This window comes from Talpa europaea, assembly GCF_964194135.1.
Source record: "Talpa europaea genome assembly, chromosome: 15".
NCBI lineage: Eukaryota > Metazoa > Chordata > Mammalia > Eulipotyphla > Talpidae > Talpa > Talpa europaea.
In genome coordinates this window covers 60,119,640-60,143,181 of record NC_140083.1, presented here as the reverse complement: position 1 = coordinate 60,143,181, position 23,542 = coordinate 60,119,640, and the positions used below count along the sequence as shown (strand labels likewise).

At 35.1% G+C, this 23,542-nt stretch overlaps 1 protein-coding gene across 3 annotated transcripts in view; it reads right to left on the bottom strand.

Moving 5' to 3' along the window:
• EPS8 (EGFR pathway substrate 8, signaling adaptor) overlaps window positions 1–22,569 on the bottom strand; it is a gene marked incomplete at both ends in the record, with an annotated part of 60,404 nt that extends 37,835 nt beyond the window's left edge. Inside the window, 10 exons of one of the 3 annotated variants that reach the window (XM_084255375.1) lie at window positions 869–995; window positions 2,588–2,661; window positions 5,827–5,963; window positions 6,494–6,576; window positions 8,987–9,136; window positions 11,414–11,575; window positions 13,182–13,249; window positions 14,571–14,621; window positions 20,688–20,764; window positions 22,499–22,557. In XM_084255375.1, the coding sequence (XP_084111501.1) occupies window positions 869–995; window positions 2,588–2,661; window positions 5,827–5,963; window positions 6,494–6,576; window positions 8,987–9,136; window positions 11,414–11,575; window positions 13,182–13,249; window positions 14,571–14,621; window positions 20,688–20,764; window positions 22,499–22,557 (988 nt within the window). Of the gene's footprint in view, window positions 1–868; window positions 996–2,587; window positions 2,662–5,826; window positions 5,964–6,493; window positions 6,577–8,986; window positions 9,137–11,413; window positions 11,576–13,181; window positions 13,250–14,570; window positions 14,622–20,687; window positions 20,765–22,498 lie in introns of all 3 variants that reach the window. The other 2 variants (XM_084255377.1, XM_084255376.1) reach the window with 2 other exon arrangements.
• Window positions 22,570–23,542: the final 973 nt, after the last annotated feature.

Here is a 23,542-nt window from a genome sequence, read left to right as displayed (position 1 = left end):
GCACTGCTCTTTGAGGGCCTCCTTAAAATCTAGTAGATATGAATCAGGTAAGTAACAGAGATACACCACTAATGCAATGGAGACTGCATTACCTGGTTAAGATGGGGAAAGCAGAACTTAAGGTGTTTGATGGGGAAAGCATATTCTAAGACAGGATTTGAAAGGTTTGGTCCCATGAGCCTTGGTAAGAAAAACTAAACAAAATATGGGGAAAGGAAATTGCATGTATATAAAACAACACAAAAACAGAGAAACATGAGTGGAAAACAGCCCAAGGTTAGACTGTGGATGACTTTGAGTGCCAAAATGAGGAGAGGGCCTAAAGCAATAATATATTTCAACCTATACCACTGTATTGCATAATTATAAATTTATATATTTCGAGGCCATTTAAAATAGCTGAATTGCAGCATACTTCAAAATCACTTGCATGTGACTGGAATGTACTGTTAACAGAGTTCTGTGATAAAAATTTCAAATCAACTGACATTTTGAACTATATTAATGAGAAAATTCAATTCCTTTATTTAACAAAATAATGGAGTCCTAAATTTAAAAGAATGGAGTTACGACTTTGTTACATGGGCATTAAATTTATAATCATGAATGACAAAATTATACAGATGACCACTGGCTGAGACCCCAGGGCCTCTGTGACTCCAGTGATGTATCCCAAAGTCTTCCTTTACTGTAGACAACTCAGAGCCCAAATGGACTCTTCCCTGGGCTCCTCTCAGTCTGTTTCTGAATCCCTGGGATCTTCTCAGCACCAAAAAATAAACACCAGTGCATTATTATTAGAATTCAGCTGAAACTTCACCCAGCACTCAAGTCTATATAAGATTAAAAAAAAAAAAATCCAACTCACCTCCTGGTCCTTTCTTTTTACCTTTCTTAGTTTTCTTCCTTTTAGAAAGCTCAGAAAATGCTTCAGCTGCTTTTTGGAGTTTTGTGATAAAAAATTCAATATCATCCAAAATGTGATTTAAGATTTTCTGAAATTAGAAATTACAGAATAACATATAAAACAAAAACTATTTTTGCCTTGTCTGTATGCTGCAAGTTAGTAAAGGACAATCAGAAAGTTAAAAAAAAAAGAAGAAAACAGAAAACACCTCCAACATGCTAATTTCAAGTTTATCACTAATTCTGACAGACAGAATTGAACTAAATATACCTGTGGCTAAAATCTGACATTTGCATTTTTCTTTAGCTAAATTGTGCTCTTATTTTTTTTTTTTTGCCTCAAATCAATGTATTAATAGTTCACAGGTTAATGAATTAAAACAAAATTAATCATTTTAATAAATGCTGAAAATAAAGCTGATAAAATTCTATATTCATCCCAGGTGAACCTATTGACAAATTAAGAAAAAAAATATAGAAAGTTTAGAAAAAAGAAAAAAAATGGATATACTAGTCTTTTTATTGCTCTATATGTTACATATTTTCTCTCCAAAATATATTTTATTGCTGCCTTTATTTTTTATTATTATTAATTCTAGCCAAGGATCCAATAAATGTTTATTCATTGCAATTGTGCTCTTATTTTAATGCCACTAAGAAAGCACTCACAACGTCTCTTCAGAATCTGAGTTATTTCCAATTACTCTAATTTTCTCATAGTATTCTCCCACACAGACTGGGGGAAAAGGGAAGGGAAAAGCTAAGAACCATTTTATTAGAAGAGCACTAAGTATTTTTATTTTTCTGATAAGGTCCCAATCAGACACTGACAGTATTACTTCATAGAACTGAAGGTATATAGATTGTTGTGACTGTCAGATAAACACATTATCTAATAGGTATAATAAGAGTTTCTACATGGTAAAATAGAACTATTAATGAACTATGCTGTCAGCTATCATCAGATCAATTTTGGTTACCTCATATACCACAGTCTTAATTGACTTTAACAGTTAGGAAACCTGGCATTCTTATAGTTGAAGACCAAGCACTGGGTTAAAATCAACTTTTAAGCATACTAAGTAACAGTGTGATATAAAAATTAAATTCTAAACTTCAAATTCCTCTAAGTAATTGTATCCAAATAAGCTGAAAATATTTGTATATTATAAAAGTAATTAGTTGATATGTTTAAAGATTACAGCACAGAGCACTGTCACGCTGTAAGTAAATTATTATGGGGAAATAACAAATACAGCCATATCCTTTAAAAGGCATTAACATTTACATGTCTACCCTTTAAAAATGCTACTTAAGTTTTATCTTTAAGACATTATAAAATGTTACCTAATAAATACCAAGAAAACATACTAAAAAGATATTTCAATTATGAAATATAAACTCTGAGAAAAGAAAAATACCCTAAATCTGCTAATTTGGTTTAAATTCTTTTGTAACTAGTTAATATGCTAGTTCCTTTATCACAGCCCAAGTCTACTCATTAAATATTGTATAAAGGCAAAATGTTAAGAAAAAACATAATTCAAGTGCATACAAACACTGAAAAAAGAAAACAGTATCCCCAAAACATCTTTATTAAATCAGCTTTATTTTCCTTGTGGATATGCATTTTTCCTTTTTAAAAACAATGCCAATGACATATAGAGGTGAACATCCTTACCACATCTCTGTCGACTCGGGCTGCCATCATCTGAGGTGTTTCTTCCTGCTCATGATACTGCCTGGACTTCTCAACTAAAGAAAGGAGAACCATCAGCCTTCCAACCTTTGTTTAAGTGATACTCACACAGGTAATTGAATATGAAAACTGACTAGAAAGGAGCATCATATGCAGAAGGAACAGCTCCACTGAATACACCATCAGAACTGTGTTTACCCATGCAAAGCATCTCTGTACCTCTGATAGAATCACCTGTTCAGGGCTGCACATTGGCCTTCCCCATTGGCAATGCTGATTTACTCCATTCTCCCTCTTCCCACTGTCAGATGCCTGTGGAACCAACCCTACCTTAGCACTCTGTGCTTCCTACCCAAGAAAGAAATATAAACCATCATTTCAGCACCTACTTCATAAAATGGGACCAATGAAGTTCTATGCAACAGAGCTTCTCACATTGATACATTCCAACAGTCTGGTTACAACACAGCTTTAAGGATTCTTATAGTAAAGTGCTTGCTAAAATTCTGGTCATAATTAAGTTAACAACCCACAATGTTGGGCTCATTAATTTTAAGTCATATGCTTTAAATAACCACAGGAATTTGAAAATTAAAGAATAAAATGTCTTAGCAGCATTCCGATGTTAAGTTAGCTCAGTTGGCTAGAGCAGGATGTGAATCATGAGGTCATTATCATGAAGCCTTTTCTGGCACAAGTCAGTAAGCCCTACCATTCAGCACAGAGAGTTGTACAAAGATTTCATGGCAGATGAAAGAATAATGAATGGATGAACAGTAGAAATGTATCAACATGAATGGAAATACGTAAAACTCACAATACAACACCATGTCTCAAGATGTTCAATAAAGACAGATGCAAAAATATACTGAAGACTATATTGCTATGTGTCCTCTATGCCTAACTTGACCTGTAAATGGACTACTTGCCAAAAAAGGAACAAGAAACCATGGGGTCTTATGTAACTTAATTAGTGACTATTAAGCACTTTAGGATAATTAAAATTTATATATTTGAAATTTTGCCAATTAGCTGCTGTTTTACACAAGATTAGCTGCTATCTTCACTATATAGTGCTACAGAAAGCAGTAAGTTGAACTTGAAATAAAGCTCTTCGGAATTTCAGGTTGGTCCCCAAACATTATTCGGGGGACAAGGTAAGGAACATATGTGGCACTTTTGTAACTTCTTTATGGTCTGTGGAACTTCTAGGACTACCACTTCCACCATTCTGTAGTCACATCTGGGGAGCAGGGTAGAGCTCCAGCAAGGACAAAGGACTTGCTCAGCCAGTCCCTTCAGACAAAATAGAAAAATACACCCTTTAAGAGGCTTCCCAACTAAAAATTGGCCTGCATTCAGTCAGAACCCTGACATGTTCTTTTGGCCTGCTACTAAATTAGAAGTTCTAAAAACCTATCTTCCCAGAACTTTAATAAAAGAGACTGCACAGAGTATTTCAGACAGTATCTTCTAATGAGTGCAGACACCCCTGGGGATAAATTTTCTCTTTGTTGTGAAGTACACTGTTCAACACGTTTTTACAAGTTTATTCACAATGTCTGTCAACTCGAGATGTCTTATCCTTTCTCCACCTTAAAGACATTTTGATCTCTCAAAACATAACCTACATCCTCTTCACCAAAGCAGTTAACAACAGCAAAAACACCAGGCTCAAGTACATAAAATGTAGAAAACACTATAATGAACTGCTAATTTGTTTTTTATTTATTTTTTAAAGATTTATTTATTTATTTATACAAGCACTGGGTACAGTCAGAAGTGCGGGAGGGTAAGAGAATTCACCAGAGCCAGAGCAGGGAGCAGAACAGGCAGACTGACGAAGTACACTGCTGAGGGTAGCAGCGGGCCCTGCAGGAGAGATCTGCATGCCATGTGGGACCCTGGCCTGCAGCCAGGGATCTAACCGGTGCTGAAGAGGCTGTGGGCAGCTTTGTAAGCAGCGCTCAACTGCTGCGCCACCGCGGGGAGGCCCTGCTAATTTGCATTTTAAAACACTAAGTTTTTTTTTAAATGGATCACTAGAAATTTATAAAATCCCTAAAAACAGAAACTTCTATAATGGTAAATAGTAATTTTGTTGTCTTATTTGTGAAAAGTAAATACTTCAAAGATTACTTTCTTTCATCTGTTTGGTAGTTGGGCTGACAGGTTATACTCTGAAAATACCTTTCAGGATATCAGAAATCAAAATAAAATGGAAAGCAATTCAGAAAATCAGTCAATTTGGCAAAAATGAGAGCCACCACAGATTATGCTTACTTAGGTGTACTAGGTACTGTTATACACTTTATTTGCTTTCAGGTCTCTCACAACCCATGAATTATCTTCATTTTACGAGTGAGGTTGAACTGAAGAGCAGACAAAAATGTCCAAGGTAGATCTAGGTGTGGTCTGGAGCTCAATTCTGGACACACCAGACTCAGGGTGCAATGTCACTGTGCTGGCAAACAGGGGTTGTTTAACTATGCTACCAGAACTATTATGTAATTACTGCTTTGTTAGACAAAGGATTGGTGATACAAGATCTCCTCAAACCAGGAGAGAGAAGAGAAAGGCTTCTTGAGTGTTCATCAAATTCAAACTTGCTGATCACAATTTATTCACCCTAAAAAGGACAAGACTGAACCAAACACACTGGAAGGTGCTTCTCAGATGTAAAAAATTCAGATTTTGTAAAATATTCTCAGTGTAACAAGTCACAGTTCTATGCCATGATTTATTTTGTAAAAGAAAGTCAAGGTAAAATGACTGCACACACAGAGAGTCCATTTAGCAAGATCAACCAGATGGAGAATGCCTGCTAGGCCTTTTCCACTGTCCTGACCTCCTTCGGAGGTAACCAAGGCTAATCTGTCCAAAAGAGGAAAGTAGCATGACAATAGTGGAAAGAATGTGAAGAATAATCTTTGAAACAACCCGATAGTCTCTTCCTTGGTACACAATGTATTTTATTACTATCCTAGTAATTATTTGTCAAATCAAATTTCTCCCTCTAGTCTTAACACCACGTACATTTAATGACTTGTCTGAACACTCATAGATAATAATTGTACAGTGGCTTGATTTACCCAAGACGTTATTTTTTTTTTAAGCTAAATTCAAGCTTCAGCTCAGAAATGAGCATCAGAATCTGAAAGTCAGAACACTGTCACAAATCAAAATAAGCATTTTTTAAGTACGAAGGTGTAAATACTCACAGTCCCCTTGGTCAGCTGCCCATGCAGACCAGGCTGCCACCCGACTTCTGACATCCACCTGGGTGACAGTTCCGGGGGGAACAGGAGCAGGAGCTCTGGGGGGAGGTGGAATACCAGGGTCAGCTTTGGAAATCATCCTAAAAAAAAGATGAAAACAGATTAAATTTTACAATCTGTAACACATTAATTCTCCCAATTTATGGTATGCATTTTTCAACCTCGAGAAATGTCAAGAGGAAAATAAGGATTTTCTAATCATTTTATACTATGTATATTTGTAAATGTATATAGAATACAAAAAATAGAAAATTTTAATAAATTCAGGTTAAAACAAGGTTTACTTTTTTTTTCTAGTTGGCCTGTGATTTGAAAAGGGTGTGAACCCCTATATTCCTCATATAGACTGGTACTTTCTGAGGTTCCCTGCCCTTAAAATGTCACTCATCTTCCCTGATCCCTGTGACACCCAGTGGGAGAAGCCCTTATCTAGACAAAGATGAGTAGCATGGAGGAAAGGTGCACACACATACTAATGAGATTACAGGCTGTAATCTATAAAATGCAATGATACACCTTCAGTGAAAGTAATTTTTCTAAATCTTTGGAACAAAAAAGATTAAAAAAAAAAAAATCAATTCCACCCCTTAGTTCCCCTTATTGCTTTTACCTCAGAGCATCAGGCCGCCTCTTCTGTTTCCCTCCTTTACTATCGCTGACCGCACTCTCAATATCTTCACTGATTAGGTTTGCCTGAAATGAAAGACTAGTTATCTGGGAGGTTACTGATCTTATTTTTTTGTCTTGATATGAGGTCAAAACAGAAAGTGGAATTATGTTCCTATCTGAATCGGTATGTTCAATGCAAAAGTATGTATTGGCTTTCTGTTTAGTAACATGAGTCCTCTATATTTTTGAGGGTGAGCATTATAATGACAGGATTCAAAAATTTAAAGAATTTTTAAAGATTATTCAATCTAGATTCCTTTAGTTTTCTGGTTGTTTGTTTTTACAGCTACCCTCGCACAAAGGCAAAGAGAAAAAGGATTTGCAAATGCTAAAAGGATAGTTATGCTGAAAATGTAACTGGGTAAATTTCTCTGCCTGTGAAGACATGAAGGAACTGGAAGGAGCAGGTTGATGTAGAGTGGAGTCCTTCTCTTCCTCAGATGCAGAATACATGGGCACCCATGAGTCACTGAAACAAATCACCCAGTCCCAGCAGAGCCATGCCCATGCAGGCCAAATCCACTATAACCACCAGCTGAACCCCAAAGCCAAGCTGTGACCTTTTTGATGACTACTTCATTTTGTCATTGGAGGTAAATGACAAATGATGACCTTTGCCAGTACTTTTCCAAAAAGAATACCTGATTCCATTTTCTTGGGAACCAATATGAGATTAAAAGCAAAGTTATTTTATTTGGCTATGAAGTTCATTTATAGCCAGAGATTATTAAATGCTTATTTTATAATCATAGAGTTTTACTGCAGAAAGGACACTTAGAGGATATCTAATCTGCTCTTGTTTAGCAGTTAATGAAAATAAGCAATGATAGGATGATGGCTTGGCTAAGGTCACAGTGTTACTTCTTCAAGACAGCCCAGTGTCAGGAAGACACTACAAGCATCACATGAAGGCTTTCTATGCAGGATATTAAAACTGAAGATTACTAGAAATGCTGAACTTCATAGAAATGCTGAACTAGAAATGCTGTGATACTTAAAAGAATAATTGTACTAGACTTGGGTGGCAACTCTTTTACTCCCAAAACTGAAATTCAGAAACACTTTTCTTTTTTCTTTTATTAAATTTTTAATTTTCTTACATTGTTATTCATTTTTGTGCAGTATTTGATTTCTCCTCTTAAGTGAAGTTGCCTTAAATATCCCACCATAACAACTATGAACCAGCACCATGGATTCTTGTGCTCTTATCACCCCTGTTTTGACTGCTTTTCCTCCCCCCCTTGCCTGCTCTAAGTCTCAGATGTATAGTTGCCTATTAGTTTTGTATTTTTTTACCTTTGTTGAATTTCCCTATATTCCTCCTATAAGTAATATCATCCAATATAAATGTCTTCCAGCCTAACCCTCTGTTTTGTAAAGTGATTGAATTAAAGTTCACTATATTTTCAGAGAAAAGTATTCACGTACTCACTTTAAAATTGATACAGAAAATCTAACCATGCAAAATTTTTAATATATTTTATAACTTCTAACAGGCACTACATAGAAATCTAATGACTATCACATATACAAATTACCCAGATGCCACAGTTCTTTTCAAGTAAAATTTTTAGAAAGTCATCTGTGACATAAATGAAAATAAAATATACTAATTGTATAAGTAAATAATAAACAATAAAATTGAATGACTATAGTCAATCTTAATCAGTCATTTTTCAGTGTCAAAGAAACACAGAAAGGATCAAGTGAGACTTTACCTCATCTCCAAGAATTTGTTTATAAAATTACCCATCTATTTCATAATAAACAATCATAGCAATAAGTCACTGCTTTAGCTAAGTTCCAAACAACTCAGCACAATGATTTCCCTTTTGGAGGAGTAAACCCATGAGATAAAGACATTCAAAGTTGAAGATAACTTCCAATGTCCAATCATCATCTCAAATTATAATAATTTGAAAATGACAGTATCCTCAAATCTTTAGGATATAGCCTATTGTTACCAGTAACTATGTTCAATTATTTTTACATATCACTTGTGATTACAAATCTTGAACAATAGTGATCACAAAATTAGTGAACTTTAAATCAATACACAAAATATCATGGATCATAATCCATCCCACATGATCAGTGCAGAATATAGCAGGATGGCAAGATTACTTACTGTTCATGAAACATGATTTCTGAAAGATCAATTTTTAACTATAAATCTAAGATACTCAAAGAACCATTTATTATCTATACCTTTTTATAATTATTAAGGCTGTATCTTTTTTTTTTTAACATTACTCTTTCTCCTCTTCATATACGTGATCTAGAAGCACCAAAGGAGATAGTAAGGAATTTGTTTTCCTTACAAAATTCCAAGAAGCTAAAAATCTAATATCTATTAGTCATATAAGTGAAGTAGACAATTCAAAAGCTACCAGACTATCTACTTAAGAGGAAAGAAAGTTCACTACTCGTTTACCTTAATCTCATCACACTGGAAAAGATGAAGGTCTGGCTTGTTCTGAGTTGGCTCCTTGCACACCAGGGCAAGAATTGAGTCATAGTTACAGGAATGCATCATGGCTTGGCAGTGCTGGATTGTATTTAAAGGAAAATTCTCCAGTTCATTCTATAAATAAAGCAAAAAAAAAATAGGACTACCTTATTTTTTATTCTTCAAGAGCTCTAAGCAGTGTACAAATAATTTTTAAAGTGTACCAATCATATTGACAATGAATACTAGTAGGTACTACCATGGATATGAAGGATGAGAAGGTACAAGGTGGCAGCATAGAAACAAGGCTAGGCTTTGGGATAGATGGGGGGGCGAGAGCAAGAGGTACAAAGAAGCAAGAAATGATGTTCAGCAAAAGAACACAGCTATGTTCTTAATGTATAGAAGTAATATGGATCTTAAAGAATTTTACTCATTTCCTTGGTAGAGATGACAAGGTTAAGGGCAAAAGAAATAAATTAAACCCCCTTTATAAAATTATTCACCATGTAATGGTTTTCGTCTCTCTCTGGCTATGCTGTGTCAGAATTTCTTTTACTTGACTACTGAACCTTCAAACTCTTAGCTTCTACCTTTACTGATCACAAATATTAGGCTATGAATAATATATCATTCACTTTTTTTTTGCAATGAATCTCTCAGATGAAAAAATTCATAGATATACAGATTCCAAACAAAAATGTCAAATGGCAGAGTTGGAAGGCTCTCACTAAAATTACATTATTGAAAATTATGAAGATATGTGGCAGTATAAAACTAAAGTCTTGTAGAAGCATACAAATAAAATTTAAGTGCTTCTAAAAAAAGAATGTTCAGTTCACAATTAGAATTCAATGGGACAATTTAAGGTGTTATCTTGACACTAAGCACCTTATGCAGACAGTGAAAGGTACAATAATGTAACTGAGGAAACTGATTTGTTTTGAAGAAACAAAATGTAATACAGCTGATAATTAGAACATTAAAGAGCAGCAATCTTTACTACAGACAGCACATATACATATACATCATACCATAAATGTATTCTAAATAATAATTCTCTGGGACCCAGCAAAGGCAAAACACATATGCAGGTTCCACTAAGATAGAAAGAAATTTCTAGGCCATAGCAGAAAAACTTGCTATTTTTGTAAAAGTAAATTAAATAATATCCCTTGTCTATTATTACTTGAAACCAGTAGGTTTGGTGGCTGTTAGCCACAGCATACAATGGATGAAATGAAAGAAAGGGCACATTTTCCCTGACTCCTATCAGAATACTCCAACATGACTAAAACCATGATTTTCTTTATCTTAGCAGTTCAAATGCTTCTTAGATGACAGAGCTCAGAACAATCCTTTTGTAAGAGCTCCAGTGTTGTGTGTGTGTGTGTGTATACACATATATATATATATATATATATTTATATTTATATTTATATTTATAAAAATAGCCTAAAGAGAAAAGGGCTGGGGGAGGCCCACTGTGGTGCTGAAAAGTTAACACAAATCCATTCATTCCAAACCACCCATTTACTGGGGTTTGGTTTGGTATACCATGTAATTAATATATGTCATACATGGACCTCCCTGGTGGCGCAGCAGTTGAGCGCTGGTTTGCAAGGCTGCCCGCAGTCTCTGCAGCGCCGGTTCGATCCCCAGCCGCCAGATGAGGGTCCCACAAGGCACACGGACCTCTCCTGCCGCCCACTGCTCCCCTCAGCAGTGTATTTCGTTGGTCTGTCTATTCTGTTCCCTGCTCTGGCTCTGGTGAATTCTCTCACCCTCCTGTGCTTCTGACTGTGCCCAGTGCTTGTATAAATAAATAAATCTTTAAATATATATATGTCATACAAAATAATGCCATATTTGTGCATTATTTTAACATTATGTAGTTTTTCCTCATTTCTCCCATCTCATAATTTGTGGTTAAAAAATAAAAAAAAAAACACTGGATCCCTTCATCTCTAATTTAAAAAATTGATTTAATGTACTTACAGCATGTTTCTTCAAAACAAGTAACAAAAATGGGCCTTTCTGGTGAAAGGGGTTGAGATGCAACCTATGAATCTGCAGTCACCACAGTGCGAGTTCAATCCCCGCCAGGGAGATAACCAGATGGTGCAGCAGACCTCTCCTGACTCTCCCGCTGCTCCCCTCAGCAGTGTATTTCCATCAATCTGCCTATTCTGTTCCCCATTCTGTCTCTGGTGAGTCCTCTTATTCCCCGCATCTCTGGCCCGTACCCCAGTTCTTGTATGCATAAATAAATAAATTTTTAACAAAAAAAAAAAACTATTAGCAAAAATATTTTGTTACTATTACCCATTTCAAACAATTTGACCTGACTATAAGATTATACATTTGTGAAATTGTATTAAAAATAAAATAGTATGAATTTCAAGAACTTGCCTTTGATTCTAAATCAATCAGGCTCACAGCTCTGTCATCTACCTGAAGAATCATATCTTGAGTCCATACTTTGCCTTTGGCATCAAGCAATTTCAGCTTCCGTATTCCATCATCAACAGTAATCATAGCATCTTTCCGATCCAGAACAAAGGTAGTCAAATGCTTAACATTTGCAAAAAGGGAAAAATATTGATCACACAAAGATCCGAGACACACTACCCAAAGAAAGCAAAGTTAACTGAATTACTGTCATAGAGGAGAGTACAGCAGAGAGGAGAGGGGAAAAACAATCTAGAACTTCATGGTTTTCTCCCTGAGAAAGTTAGGCAGCTTTTTGTTGAATAGAGGAAATCATGCTTGGATCATAAAATATGTAAATCTGCTTAATAGTCATGTTGAACTACATAAACAGGATATGAAAACAAGTTCTAAACAGCATAAATAAGATTTACTGAAAATGAATCCCCTCCCATTTTATTCCATTTTGGTTATGCAAATATTGAACAATGGCAAACAATCTTCATGGCAGCTTGAAAACTGAGAGTAATGACAGTCAATTTTAGTGTGTAACAACTGTCAAACTTTTCACTCCACAGAAACCACTTGCTAAACCAAAACTGTTTAATTAAGTAAGCTTGAGAGAGAAAACTGAAAATAAGAGCCATTTAAAAATTATTTCCCTGGGGCCTCCCCGGTGGCGCAGCGGTTGAGTGCTGGGTTCGAAGCTGCCCACAGCCTCTGCAGCGCCGGTTCGATCCCCGGCTGCTCCCCGCCCACCGGAGGAGGGTCCCACATGGCACGCAGACCTCTCCTGCTGCCCGCTGCTCCCCTCAGCAGTGTACTTCAGTCCTTCTGCCTGCTCTGCTCCCCGCTCTGGCTCTGGTGAGTTCTCTCACCCTCCCGCGCTTCTGACTGTACCCAGTGCATGTATAAATAAATAAAAATAAATCTTTAAAAAAAAAAAAATCTTAAAAAAAAAAAATTATTTCCCTGCTTAAATATTTTCCATTGTATGTGAAGATCACTGAAATAGACTCCAATTAAGAGCAAATATCTTAAAAGATAGTAGAGGCAAAACTAATAAAGAAACCAATGTTTAAATAAAACTAGTAATGACTTTAGATAAAACAAAACCACTCACTGAAACTGTCAAAGGCTTAATTTCAAGACGATTCTATAGGGTCTCCCTGGTGGTGCAGGAATTAAAGTTTCAGAGCTATTTCCAGCCACTGTGACATGACTTTAATCCCCGGCCAGGGAGCTAACCCACATGGCACAGTAGACCTCTCCTGTCCTGCTCACTGCTCCCCTCAGCAGTGTATTTCAGTAGATCTGCCTGTTCTGCTCCCCTCTCTGGCTCTGGTGAATCCTCTCCCCTTCCTGTGCCATTGGCCTACACCCCAGTTCTTGTATGCATAAATTAAAAAAATCTTTTTTTAAAAAAAGAAGATACTATAGTACAAAATAAAGGTTTTTGTCCTATTAAGAAACAAAGTTGATAATGATAAAGGAGTTATTGTTCTTCTTTATTTTCTATGAAAACTAATCCCAAACTAATACGGTATTTTTGTATCTTGCTTTTACAAAAAAAGTCAATACAACTTATAATGTATCACAGGAATAATTTGGGATCAATTTTCTTCTAGAGTACAAAGGTATAATTACTTGTACTATATAATACAAGTTAACACAAATTCTGATTTTACTACCAATTTTTATTTTCCCTTAAGGTTTAGTCTAACTTTTGGCAAACATGGAAGCATCTTACTTCAACGCGGTACTGGGATATGTCTGACATGCTGCTGATACTGTCCCGTGCATAGTTCTTCCTTTGTTCTGAAAGAAAAGTTTAAAAGGTCATTAGTTGCACACTCATAAGATTAAGTGCATATCTGGGTGTCTTGTGGAGATCTCTAAAATGAGTCTATCTCACAAATAATACAGTAGCTGACAGGACACCATATTGGCTGAAAATGCTCACTATCCACAGTAAGTGAGAATGTCATCAGAAAGTTTAAATCATATGCAAGAGCAATTTGATCTGAGGTAAACTTTCAGAGCCTCAAAGGTAAACATGATTATTAATGTTGTATTGGGGGGAGAGTTATTTTGTCTGAAGATTTTATTAATCAGGAAATTCCTATCTGCTCAAAAAGATAAAAATTGGCTTGCAAATTTCATCTGTTAATATTTTAAGAAAAAACAGAATATCAAATACTGCCACAGATACTGTTTTATATGAGTTAGACTCCATTATTAAAATGATAGGCATTACAAGGAACATTTCCACTCACAAAACCCCAACTATGAAGAATGTTGGAGGAGATGTAAAACATGATTTAATCACACAGATAGCCATGAAACCTTAATAATCTTCATAGAACTACAGAACACACAAATGCCATACTCAGAATTGTGGATAAAAGCAGTTAGGAAAAACTAGAAAGTTACTGTACCAAATTAACTTAAAAACAGAAATAACCTTCAGTATTCTCTTGTGAAATGCTGCAAAACCAAAATAAAATATAAAATATGCAGAAGCAACTTTTTTGTATTTACTTCTAGTCAAACAACTTGCTTATGTGCAAATTCAGAGTTGCCCTCTTTCTTCTAAAGGAAAATGCTATGATGCAAAAAGAACTCCAAGTGGGAACCCAATTTTTGATTCTAGTTCTGGCTCTGTGACCAAGAAATTTGCAAGACATAATGCAAATTTGACTCTTGACCTTAGCAACCTCACTGTAAAATAAGCGCTAAATATCCCTACAGTACTACAAAATATTCTCTTGTTCTCTCTTCCCTTAGTTTTCCTGCAGCCCAATTTTTCCCAAATATTAATGTTTCTTTTAGCTAATATAGAGACTTTCAGGAATTCTTTTAACAGAAGTGGAAATGTACTGCTAAACATAAAAAAAATAAATAAATAAATATTAAGCACATGTATAGATTCGGAGTGTTAACACAGAATTTTTTGGAAACTTATATAAACTTTTGGTACATAATGCAAATGAAATTATCATTTTTCTATTTACCTTAAAACAGGTAAAACTATCTACATGCCTTATGTCACTGATATCATCCTAATATATTTTATTTTTACTTTTGCAGCATTAAAATCACTTGAAAGTAGACACACTACAAAATCATTATATGCTACCTTTCTTTTTTTGTTTAGATGATGACCTGAAGAAGTATGATCCATCTGGTCCTACCAAAATAACATGATCAATAAAAAAAGATCTTGTTTCACCTTAAATTTTCTATTTTAGTTGGAGAAAACATAAACCTTCATTTGTATGATGATATTCTACATATTTAAGAAAGTGAACCACAATTTTTCTGATTATTAGTTGTGGATTAGTTGACATGTGATATTAACAAAGGGATCACTGTTCCTGGGAAATCCATTATAACCTTTGAAAGACATATTAAGTCAGAAAGATATCTGAGCAAAGCATTTTATAAATAGTCATTGTTTCAGACTCTGGTCCAACATATTCTGACCCAACTCTCCATGCAGACTGGTACCATGAGGGTGGTTCTGTTTCCTTTGGTCTGACTCAGGGACAGCACAGAAAATGGTAATGGTGCATGGGATCCAGTTAAGATGAGGCAACTTGCTTGTCTGAGCCTTTCAGCTAAGTGGCTGGCAAACACAGGTGAAGGTGAAAAATACAGTATGTTTTGTAATTAAATATTCTCCTTATGAAGTAGTAAGAATTACTTCCCCCAAATTTCCTAATAACTACGTTTCTCAATCCCACTAAAACCTACTTGACAGAAGTAGAAAAACATCGATAGTATCTATAAATAATACAGCACTAACTGATGGTTATGACAGTGAAGAAAAATGGTGCATTTCAAATATCCCAAATTAAGAATCCATTTTAAGAACTCCTTAGCTCCTTTCTTGCCAATGCTATAATAGAGTTATATGAAATTGTCTTCTAAAGATCCTAAAAATGCCACAAGATGGATTTATAGATAAACTAGTAGTTCCAGTGATTTAAGCCAGTGAGTGGAGAAAAGCTAGTATTAACATTTTAATAGGAAATTTCAGGAAAAAGTTCCTAAAAAGGCACTAATAGACCATTTCTTTTCTATGCAAATCATGTGTACTCTAGACTACAATTGTAAATAGTAATTAAGCTCCTAAACTTAAAAATCTCACCAAAAGCCTTAAAGCACTATGAAAAATCTAAATAAAATCTCATAGATACTTAAGATAGAGCTTCTAATAATGTTCACCACTTTCTCTAATGATGGGTTTAAACCTCAGCTGCACATTAGAACAAACTTTAAAAAATACTGCCTGGGTTCCACTTTCCATATTCTAATGTAACTGGTCCAGGGCACCAGTTGGGCATTGGGATTGTTGTAAGTGTCCCAGGCAATTAAAATGTGTAACTGAAGTTAATAAGCATTGCTCCAACATTTGTGCAAATGCCAACCAACCTACTTATACATTTTCATTAAGCTGAACATTTTCCTTACAAATTGAGAATGTAAATAATGGTCAAATGGTGTATGAAACAACAACTAAATAAATTTGTCAGTAGAGTTTTGGGATTTATGACCATTAGCTACTCAACTACCAATATAAGAGTCAATGTCTGTGTGTCTCCCCTACCCCACCTCCAATCAGAGTTAGGAGCAAACTTTAATTATACCATTGCTTATGATTCATTATTTCTCCAAAGAGCTTTTATTCCATGGACCATATCATACAATTATAAAGAGATGGAAATGGATGAATTCAGTAACGAAAGATAAAAATATTTTACATATCAAGTTAGCATTATAGATTTGAAACCCTGCTGCTGCAAAAAAAAAAAAAAATGATATTCAATTTCCAGATTAGTAACAGCAATGTCAGTTTGCAGGGACTTTGGTGATTTTGATATATCAATGTAGGTTCATCAGTTGTAACAAACATATGACTGCAGTGGTGGATGTCAACAGTGGGGGAGGCTATGCATGCATATGCAGGAGGGTATGTGGGACATCTCTGTATCTTTCTCTCAATTTTGATGTGAACATGAAAGTGCTTTAAAACATGAAGTCTTAATTAAAAAATAGCTAGGTTTCACTAGGTCCTTGCAGGTTGTAACTAGTACAGCAACAATGGTGACAACATGCATGTCTCTGTATTTAAATTCAAATCCCTTTTTCCGCATTGCAGCTTATGTACCATACAGCAAGATTTAAAATAACTAATATTCAGAAATATTTGTTTCCTCTTTCTCTGAAAAGTGTTGCTTAGAAATAATTGACATTTGAAAAGATAAAAATGAAACATAAAATCAGCTGCTGAGTATCTGTAATTAAACAATGGACTATATAGCACAGTACTTTACACTTAAAGAACTTCCGAACACATAAAGGCAAATACCTTCTCCATTATCTTTAGTGTATAATTTCCATAGAAATGAGGTGCATCATGGGAACCAGTAAGGAGCAGTAATAACTACAAGCTCTTGCAATCAAGACAGTACACCAATAGACACTTCTTTAAAAAAACAAAGTATTTTTTATACTATAAAACTACATTATCTAAAATTTAATTTTACTAGCCTGCTCAACAAATAACTAAAATAACTTAATCCATGAGGAGAAAAGAAGTATTAAAATTTTTAGTTAAGTTGGAAAATTGCCAGACCATCTTTTTCTGACTCACAAATTCTGACACCCTCTATTAAGCTGGGCCTGACTCTACCGTCACCCAATTTCCTGATAATACATAAGGATATTTACTTCTTAAGAATTTTTTAAAAAATTCTCTTAAAAAAGATGTTAACTTTTTTTTTCTCCAAGTAAAATACACATTGTAATAATCAGGATGGAGAAGAGAAAGGGATAATGTTGACAAAATCACTACATCACAAACCTCTCCCTTACTAACATTCTAGATGGGAATAAAAAGTTAATAGTTTAGCTCTCCTGATCCCCAAAATTTGCATACCAGGAAGCTAAATATTCCTGGTGTTATCTAAATATAGTTTAAACTTCAACCAGAATTTGTTTATAGAAAAGTTTTGTTCAAGGGCCTCCCTGGTGGCACAGGGGGTTTAGCGCAGCAATGTGAGGCTGTTCATCGCCTTTGTGGCGTGAGTTTGATGCCTGGCCAGCTAAGGAGCAACCCACTTGGTGGGGCCGACCTCTCCTGTCTCGTCCGCTGCTCCCCTCAGCAATGCATTTTGGTACATCTGCCTGTTCTGTTCCCCGCTTTCTCTGGTGAATCTTCTCACCACCTGCGACTGGCCTGTACCCCACTTCTTAAAAAAAGAAAAAAGAAAAAAAAGGTTTGTTTAAAACAAGAACATATTTCTCCACTGTCACTCATCTACCTGCTCATTCATTTCATACACATTTATGGGGAACCTGGTAGAGAGAAGACATTGCATGTTGTGTACAGTATGTGGGGAGGGAAGGGTTGGGCACTGGATTCTAAGAGGAACCCAACATTATCTGCAACTTCAAGGAACTTAAAATCCACTATATTTCTAGGCCCAATATCTTGCTCAGATATCTTTCTTCCTTACAAATGTAACCTCTTGTTTTTACCCTCTACTAGCCCTCTCTTTATACCTTCTGTTTTACCAATAAGCTATTTATTTTCATCACACTATACAAAATTGTCATATTTTCTTATTAAGATTTTTAGTTATGAGACTGACAAATGACTTCATTTTTAAAAAAAGAGTTCAGTTTGTTTTATATGTAAAAAAAAGAAAATAAAAATGTGCTGCCTTAATAACTAAAGGTCTTCAACTCTTAGATCTATGATTTTAGGAAGTTGTTGCAACACAAAAGAAGCACTAAAATTTACATTTTATCCAGTATTCCTGTCTTAGCTCTCCAAAAAGAAACTTTGGATCTGAGGTATTTGTGAGAGGATTTTTTTTCTCCTTACCAAAAGTCTCAGGGGTATTTATATGTCTGGTGGACCTGTACTACTTTGCTCCTGATTCACCTATTTACATCATTATGCATCAAATCCACCCTCAATACTGCTACTAGAGACCCAAGATAAATATGATCAATTAAACACCTGATTAAGGGCCTCCCCAGTGGGGCAGCGGTTGAGCGCTGGGTTGCGAAGCTGCCGCAGCCTCTGCAGCACCAGTTCGATCCCCAGCTACTCCCAGGCCACTGGAGGAGGGTCCCACATGGCGCACAGACCTCTCCTGCCGCCCGCTGCTCCCCTCAGCAGTGTACTTCGGTCCTTCTGCCTGCTCTGCTCCCCGCTCTGGCTCTGGTGAATTCTCTCACTCTCCCCGCACTTCTGACTGTACCCAGTGCTTGTATAAATAAATAAATAAATAAATCTTTAAACAAATAAATAAATAAACACCTGATTAAAACACTTCAGTAGTTCAACATCTCCTACAAACAATGTCCACATTCCCTATTGTGATTTTTCCTAATACAGTCCATGTTTATTTCTGCAATCTTATTTGGCAATGAATGCCCCACCTTGTACCCTCCAGTTAACACACTGTCTGCAGATCATTAACTCATCATATTCATTCTGCAAATATTTATTGAGCATAAATTACATATTAATCACTGTGCCGAGCTAGGGGCTCCTGAAGTAAACAAGGCAAGCATGGTCTACTTTCACAGTGCTTACAGTCTAGCCTCAAAAGGGGTTCATACTGCTGTAGACAGTAGCTACAGCCTAAAGATCACTATTGACCTTTCATAGTTCTGCTCAAGACTCAATCCTCTATGAAATCCCTCCTGACTGTCTCCCCCACTGACACAGAAACACCTACTCCCTACACACAGTCACCCAGGTCAATTTAACTCTGTATTATAACATGCAATTTATTTACCAAAAAGGTGAATAAACAATGAACATCTTATTAATCTTTGAAATAAATGAAAGGATATGGAAATAAAGACTATGGAGATTATAGCCTAGCATACAGAAGTGCTTCATAAAGATCAGCCTACAAATGAAAAACAAAGAATTTTTACAAAAAATATACCCTTTTTCATTTTCTTCAAGTCATCCTCTAGACCACAAGTCCCTGAAAAGTCAGGAGCCATGAATACATTATGGTCTCTGTTGTGAGAACATATTAATTATAAAATAATTATTTGTTGACTATACTCCCTAGATCTGCAATTCAGAATTATGAGGCCATGGTTAAGAATGTCACAACAGAATCCTCCAGAAAATCAAAACCAACACTAATCAGATATTGACAAGACTATAAGGAAATATATCCATGTATGGTATAAAATCTACTTATGAATGTGTGATTTGAGTCCCAAAGCCTTGTCACTGAACATATAGACAGAACAAGAATCTCAAAACCTGAAAATTGTTTTTACCACAGCCAAAACAATTTACATCTAGATAAATTATAAATCTTCAAAGTGAAAAAATGTTACTGATTCCTATAATAGACAATAATATTAATGATAATCTCAATAATACTAATGGCAAATATAAAGTTTCTTCTGCTTCCCAGGTACTGCCCTAGGCAATTTACATGTACTAACCCATCTCGTTCTCCTATATAGGTAAGTGAAAGAACTACAGACAGGTAAGGTAATTAGCCTAAGATGAGTCAATTAATGAATTGTAGAACGGATTTGCACTAAGAAAGTCTGGTTCTAGAGTTTTTGCTCTTAACCACCATTCTGATTCTTTATTTTTGTACATTAATAAAAGCCCATGCAGACCCTGTAAAACAAATGCTTTCCTAAACATGTGGTATATTTCAGGACTCCTCATTTCATTTTAGTAATAACATCTATCTTAGAACTTTTAAAAGCATTCTATAAGAAACAATCTATAGAGGAAAATGAAAGTTGGAGAAGATCAGGGAGAAACTGTTTATCTTGCAGAATAGAAAGAAATTACAAAGCCTTGTTGGTCATATTGTTACACCACCCCAAAAGTTCAAGAGCTTTGAGGAAGAAGTTCTGTTAACTGTCAGCACACATTCAACTGCTCCGTCACCAAGCAACAAAACATATCACAAATAATTAAATGGGATAATCCACCTCAGGCATTGGTATCATGCAAGGACTTCTTAGAAAGCATAACAACACATTTCATTTTTATTTCTAAACTGTATAACAGCAAGCAGAGTTCACAGTTTTGGTAATTTTTGTAAACCCTCTTTATAAAAGAATACTTTTCTATATATAGCTACTTCATTTTGAAGAGTATAAGCAAAGCATGGATTCAAACTATGACACTGGAAATGTACTTTGTAAAAATTAGAATTATATCCCACCAAATAAAGAAACATACCATAAAGGGCCTTTGCACTTGTCTTTGAACCGTGTTCTCTGTCCATCTGAGAAAATGTGGGTGATGATCCGTAGCCACTGTAATAAAACGCAGTCATTGTGCCGGTTAAAGTCCATGGTAAGCAATAAAAATTCAAAACTGAAAATAAGTACTCCAATACACCACAGTCACCATGTGTCATGAGCAAACATACTGAGTTTATTCGAACTGGATGAAATGGGCCAGATTCTTCTCAAGAAATAGAATACCAACCACACTACCCCAAGGAGAATCAGGGTGAGTAAGATGACAACCTTCTCTTAAACACCAAATCAGAACCAATTATGAAAATTTAAGGCTGAAATTATCTTAGAGGAGATCAAGTTTGCTCCACTGGATTGAGTTCTAAGCAATAATCCAGCCATAAAATATTCTTGGTGAATAAAGCTAATGAGGGAATAGACCCTCTTTTCATGAATACTTAAAAAGCAATCCACAAAAACAACACTTTATCATTAAATTTGATCAGCTTTTCCCTGTATATGAAAGAGTGCAAAATACAGAAAAGCACATTAGATTAATGAAGTAAACATTAAATTAATTTTTTATATGTTCAGTAAACATTTAAGCCCTAAAACCTTGAAGAACAGGAGATACAAATAGGTAGAAGGGGAATGGTATACTACTAATTACGCAAGTAAAAAGACAGTTACAGCAGAATGTAGCATCTGGGTAAAACTAATAGATATAACATGTAAGATCAAAGAAGGGCTAACTAGTAATCAGGATGACTTTACCACCATGTGGACACTTAAGCAGAATCTGAAAGAATGATAGACACTTTGTGGACTGGTGGAGAATTAGCATGACCTAGCATATCTGAGGGAAAATGCATCTAAGAGTGTGCGCCTAGAACAGATAAATGCCTATAGAAGGAGTGAAGGCACAAAGAGAAGTTAAAATCTGTATTCCTTAATACACTAAAGATTTTTATACAGAGATGTGACATGATTCCCCACAATTTTAATGATGATGATCCAGAAATTAAAAGACAAGGTAGCCAGATACAAAGCCTATAATAATATACAAAGGTTATAATAATTCAGGGGCAAGACAAAGTTCATAAACAGAGCTAGAACTAAAAGAATAAAAGGAAGGGGTGAGACAAAAGTTCTTTAATAGAAAAAGAAACTGATATAAATTCATGATTAAGTAGATATTTGTTAAGAAAAGGGGGGGGGAGCAAAGGTGTGACAAAACTTTCTGGCCTGAATAACTAACAGGCAAAATATGAATGATCCTGACCTTCCCTCCTGTCTCTTAACTGATCCATATTAAAGGGTTTTGCAATAGTCTGCAAAGAGAAAAGGTGAAGCATAATTCTTTATGATTACACCTGGAGCCACAGGAGTTACTTGGTTTGTTTGATTTTTCTTTTCTTATTTCACACCATAGTCAATATCTTGATATAATAGATTAAATGTCACTGAACTCTACTCATGCCAATACTTTAAGAAGAATATTAGAAGAAAGTGCCAGAGAAGCTGAATGCTCTGAAGTAAAGTATGTATCAACTACAGGAAGTAATAATATGTAAAATATCAGAATGAAAGGTCTTCTATTATATCACTATCACGAGTTAATACTCCTTAGCCATCTTTTTCTTACCAGAACCAGTAAACTCTTAATGACACACCATCTTAATAACAACATATTAATGTTAAAAAGACATTATATATCACTGAGGAATGAGGCTCATACACAGAATTAATCATTTCAATAAAAATATAAAAACAATTAAAACATCAAATTCAATATAAAACATTCCTTACTTCATTTGAGATGGATACATTCCAAAACCACCAGAATGATTAGAAAGATGACCATTCATTGTGGCTTTCACTCCTCTGTTCTGAAAAAAGGAAGGAACATAGATTGAAGGCTATAAATATGCCAAGTCACCTCACAATTCTTTAGTATCAAAAGTTATTCATTCAAGGAGAATGTGTCATTGCTTGGAATTACTCCAGAAATACAAAGATAAAGATCTCCACCCTCTAAGAGTTCAAGTGTAGATGGACATATAAACAAAGATCCAACTGACGCTTAACATTCATATACCAAAATCATATGCAAATTTAGGTGAATAAAAATCTAAACTACAGCTCTGAATCCTCTAAGTATACAGGCAGTTTAATTATATGTCATGCCCAAACTCATAATCAAATGTCATTTTATGAAATGTTACTTTATTGTTTTATTAATATAAAGACCTCAGAAATATGAAAGAGTGCAAAATACAGAAAAGCACAAAGCCCAGAGCCCCATAATTTAATCAAAACCACAGCCTTATCATTTAATAATAACCATTTAACAGTACATCAATTTCCTTCCAGTCTTTTTTCCTGCACATATTTTTCTTCCTTCCCTCCTCCCATCCTTCCTTCTCTCTCTCTCTCTCTATACACACACACTCACACGTGTATATACAACTTTTTCTTAAGGTGCTCGTTTATACACTCCTTTTACCTTTCATGAAAACCAATTTCAAAAATTAACATTAGAATTTTTTAAAGAAATCACCACATTTCTCTTTTTCTCTAATTTCCTAATTCATGTTCCAGTTTTTGTTATGAACAAATTTCTTTTAATTTAAAATTATAACACAAGATTACATGCTTATAAAACATTAAACACATTAGGTATTTACCTTCAAAAAACCTTTTTAATGTTTCATAAAGTGAACAAATTTACTTAAAATGAAGTAAAATTTCCTTATTGCCAAATCAAATGGTCTTTTATTTTATTCCCTAGAACTCATTCATTTCTATTCTCCTGGATAATCTGTTTTCCCTGGGTTCTGTGGCAATAAATTA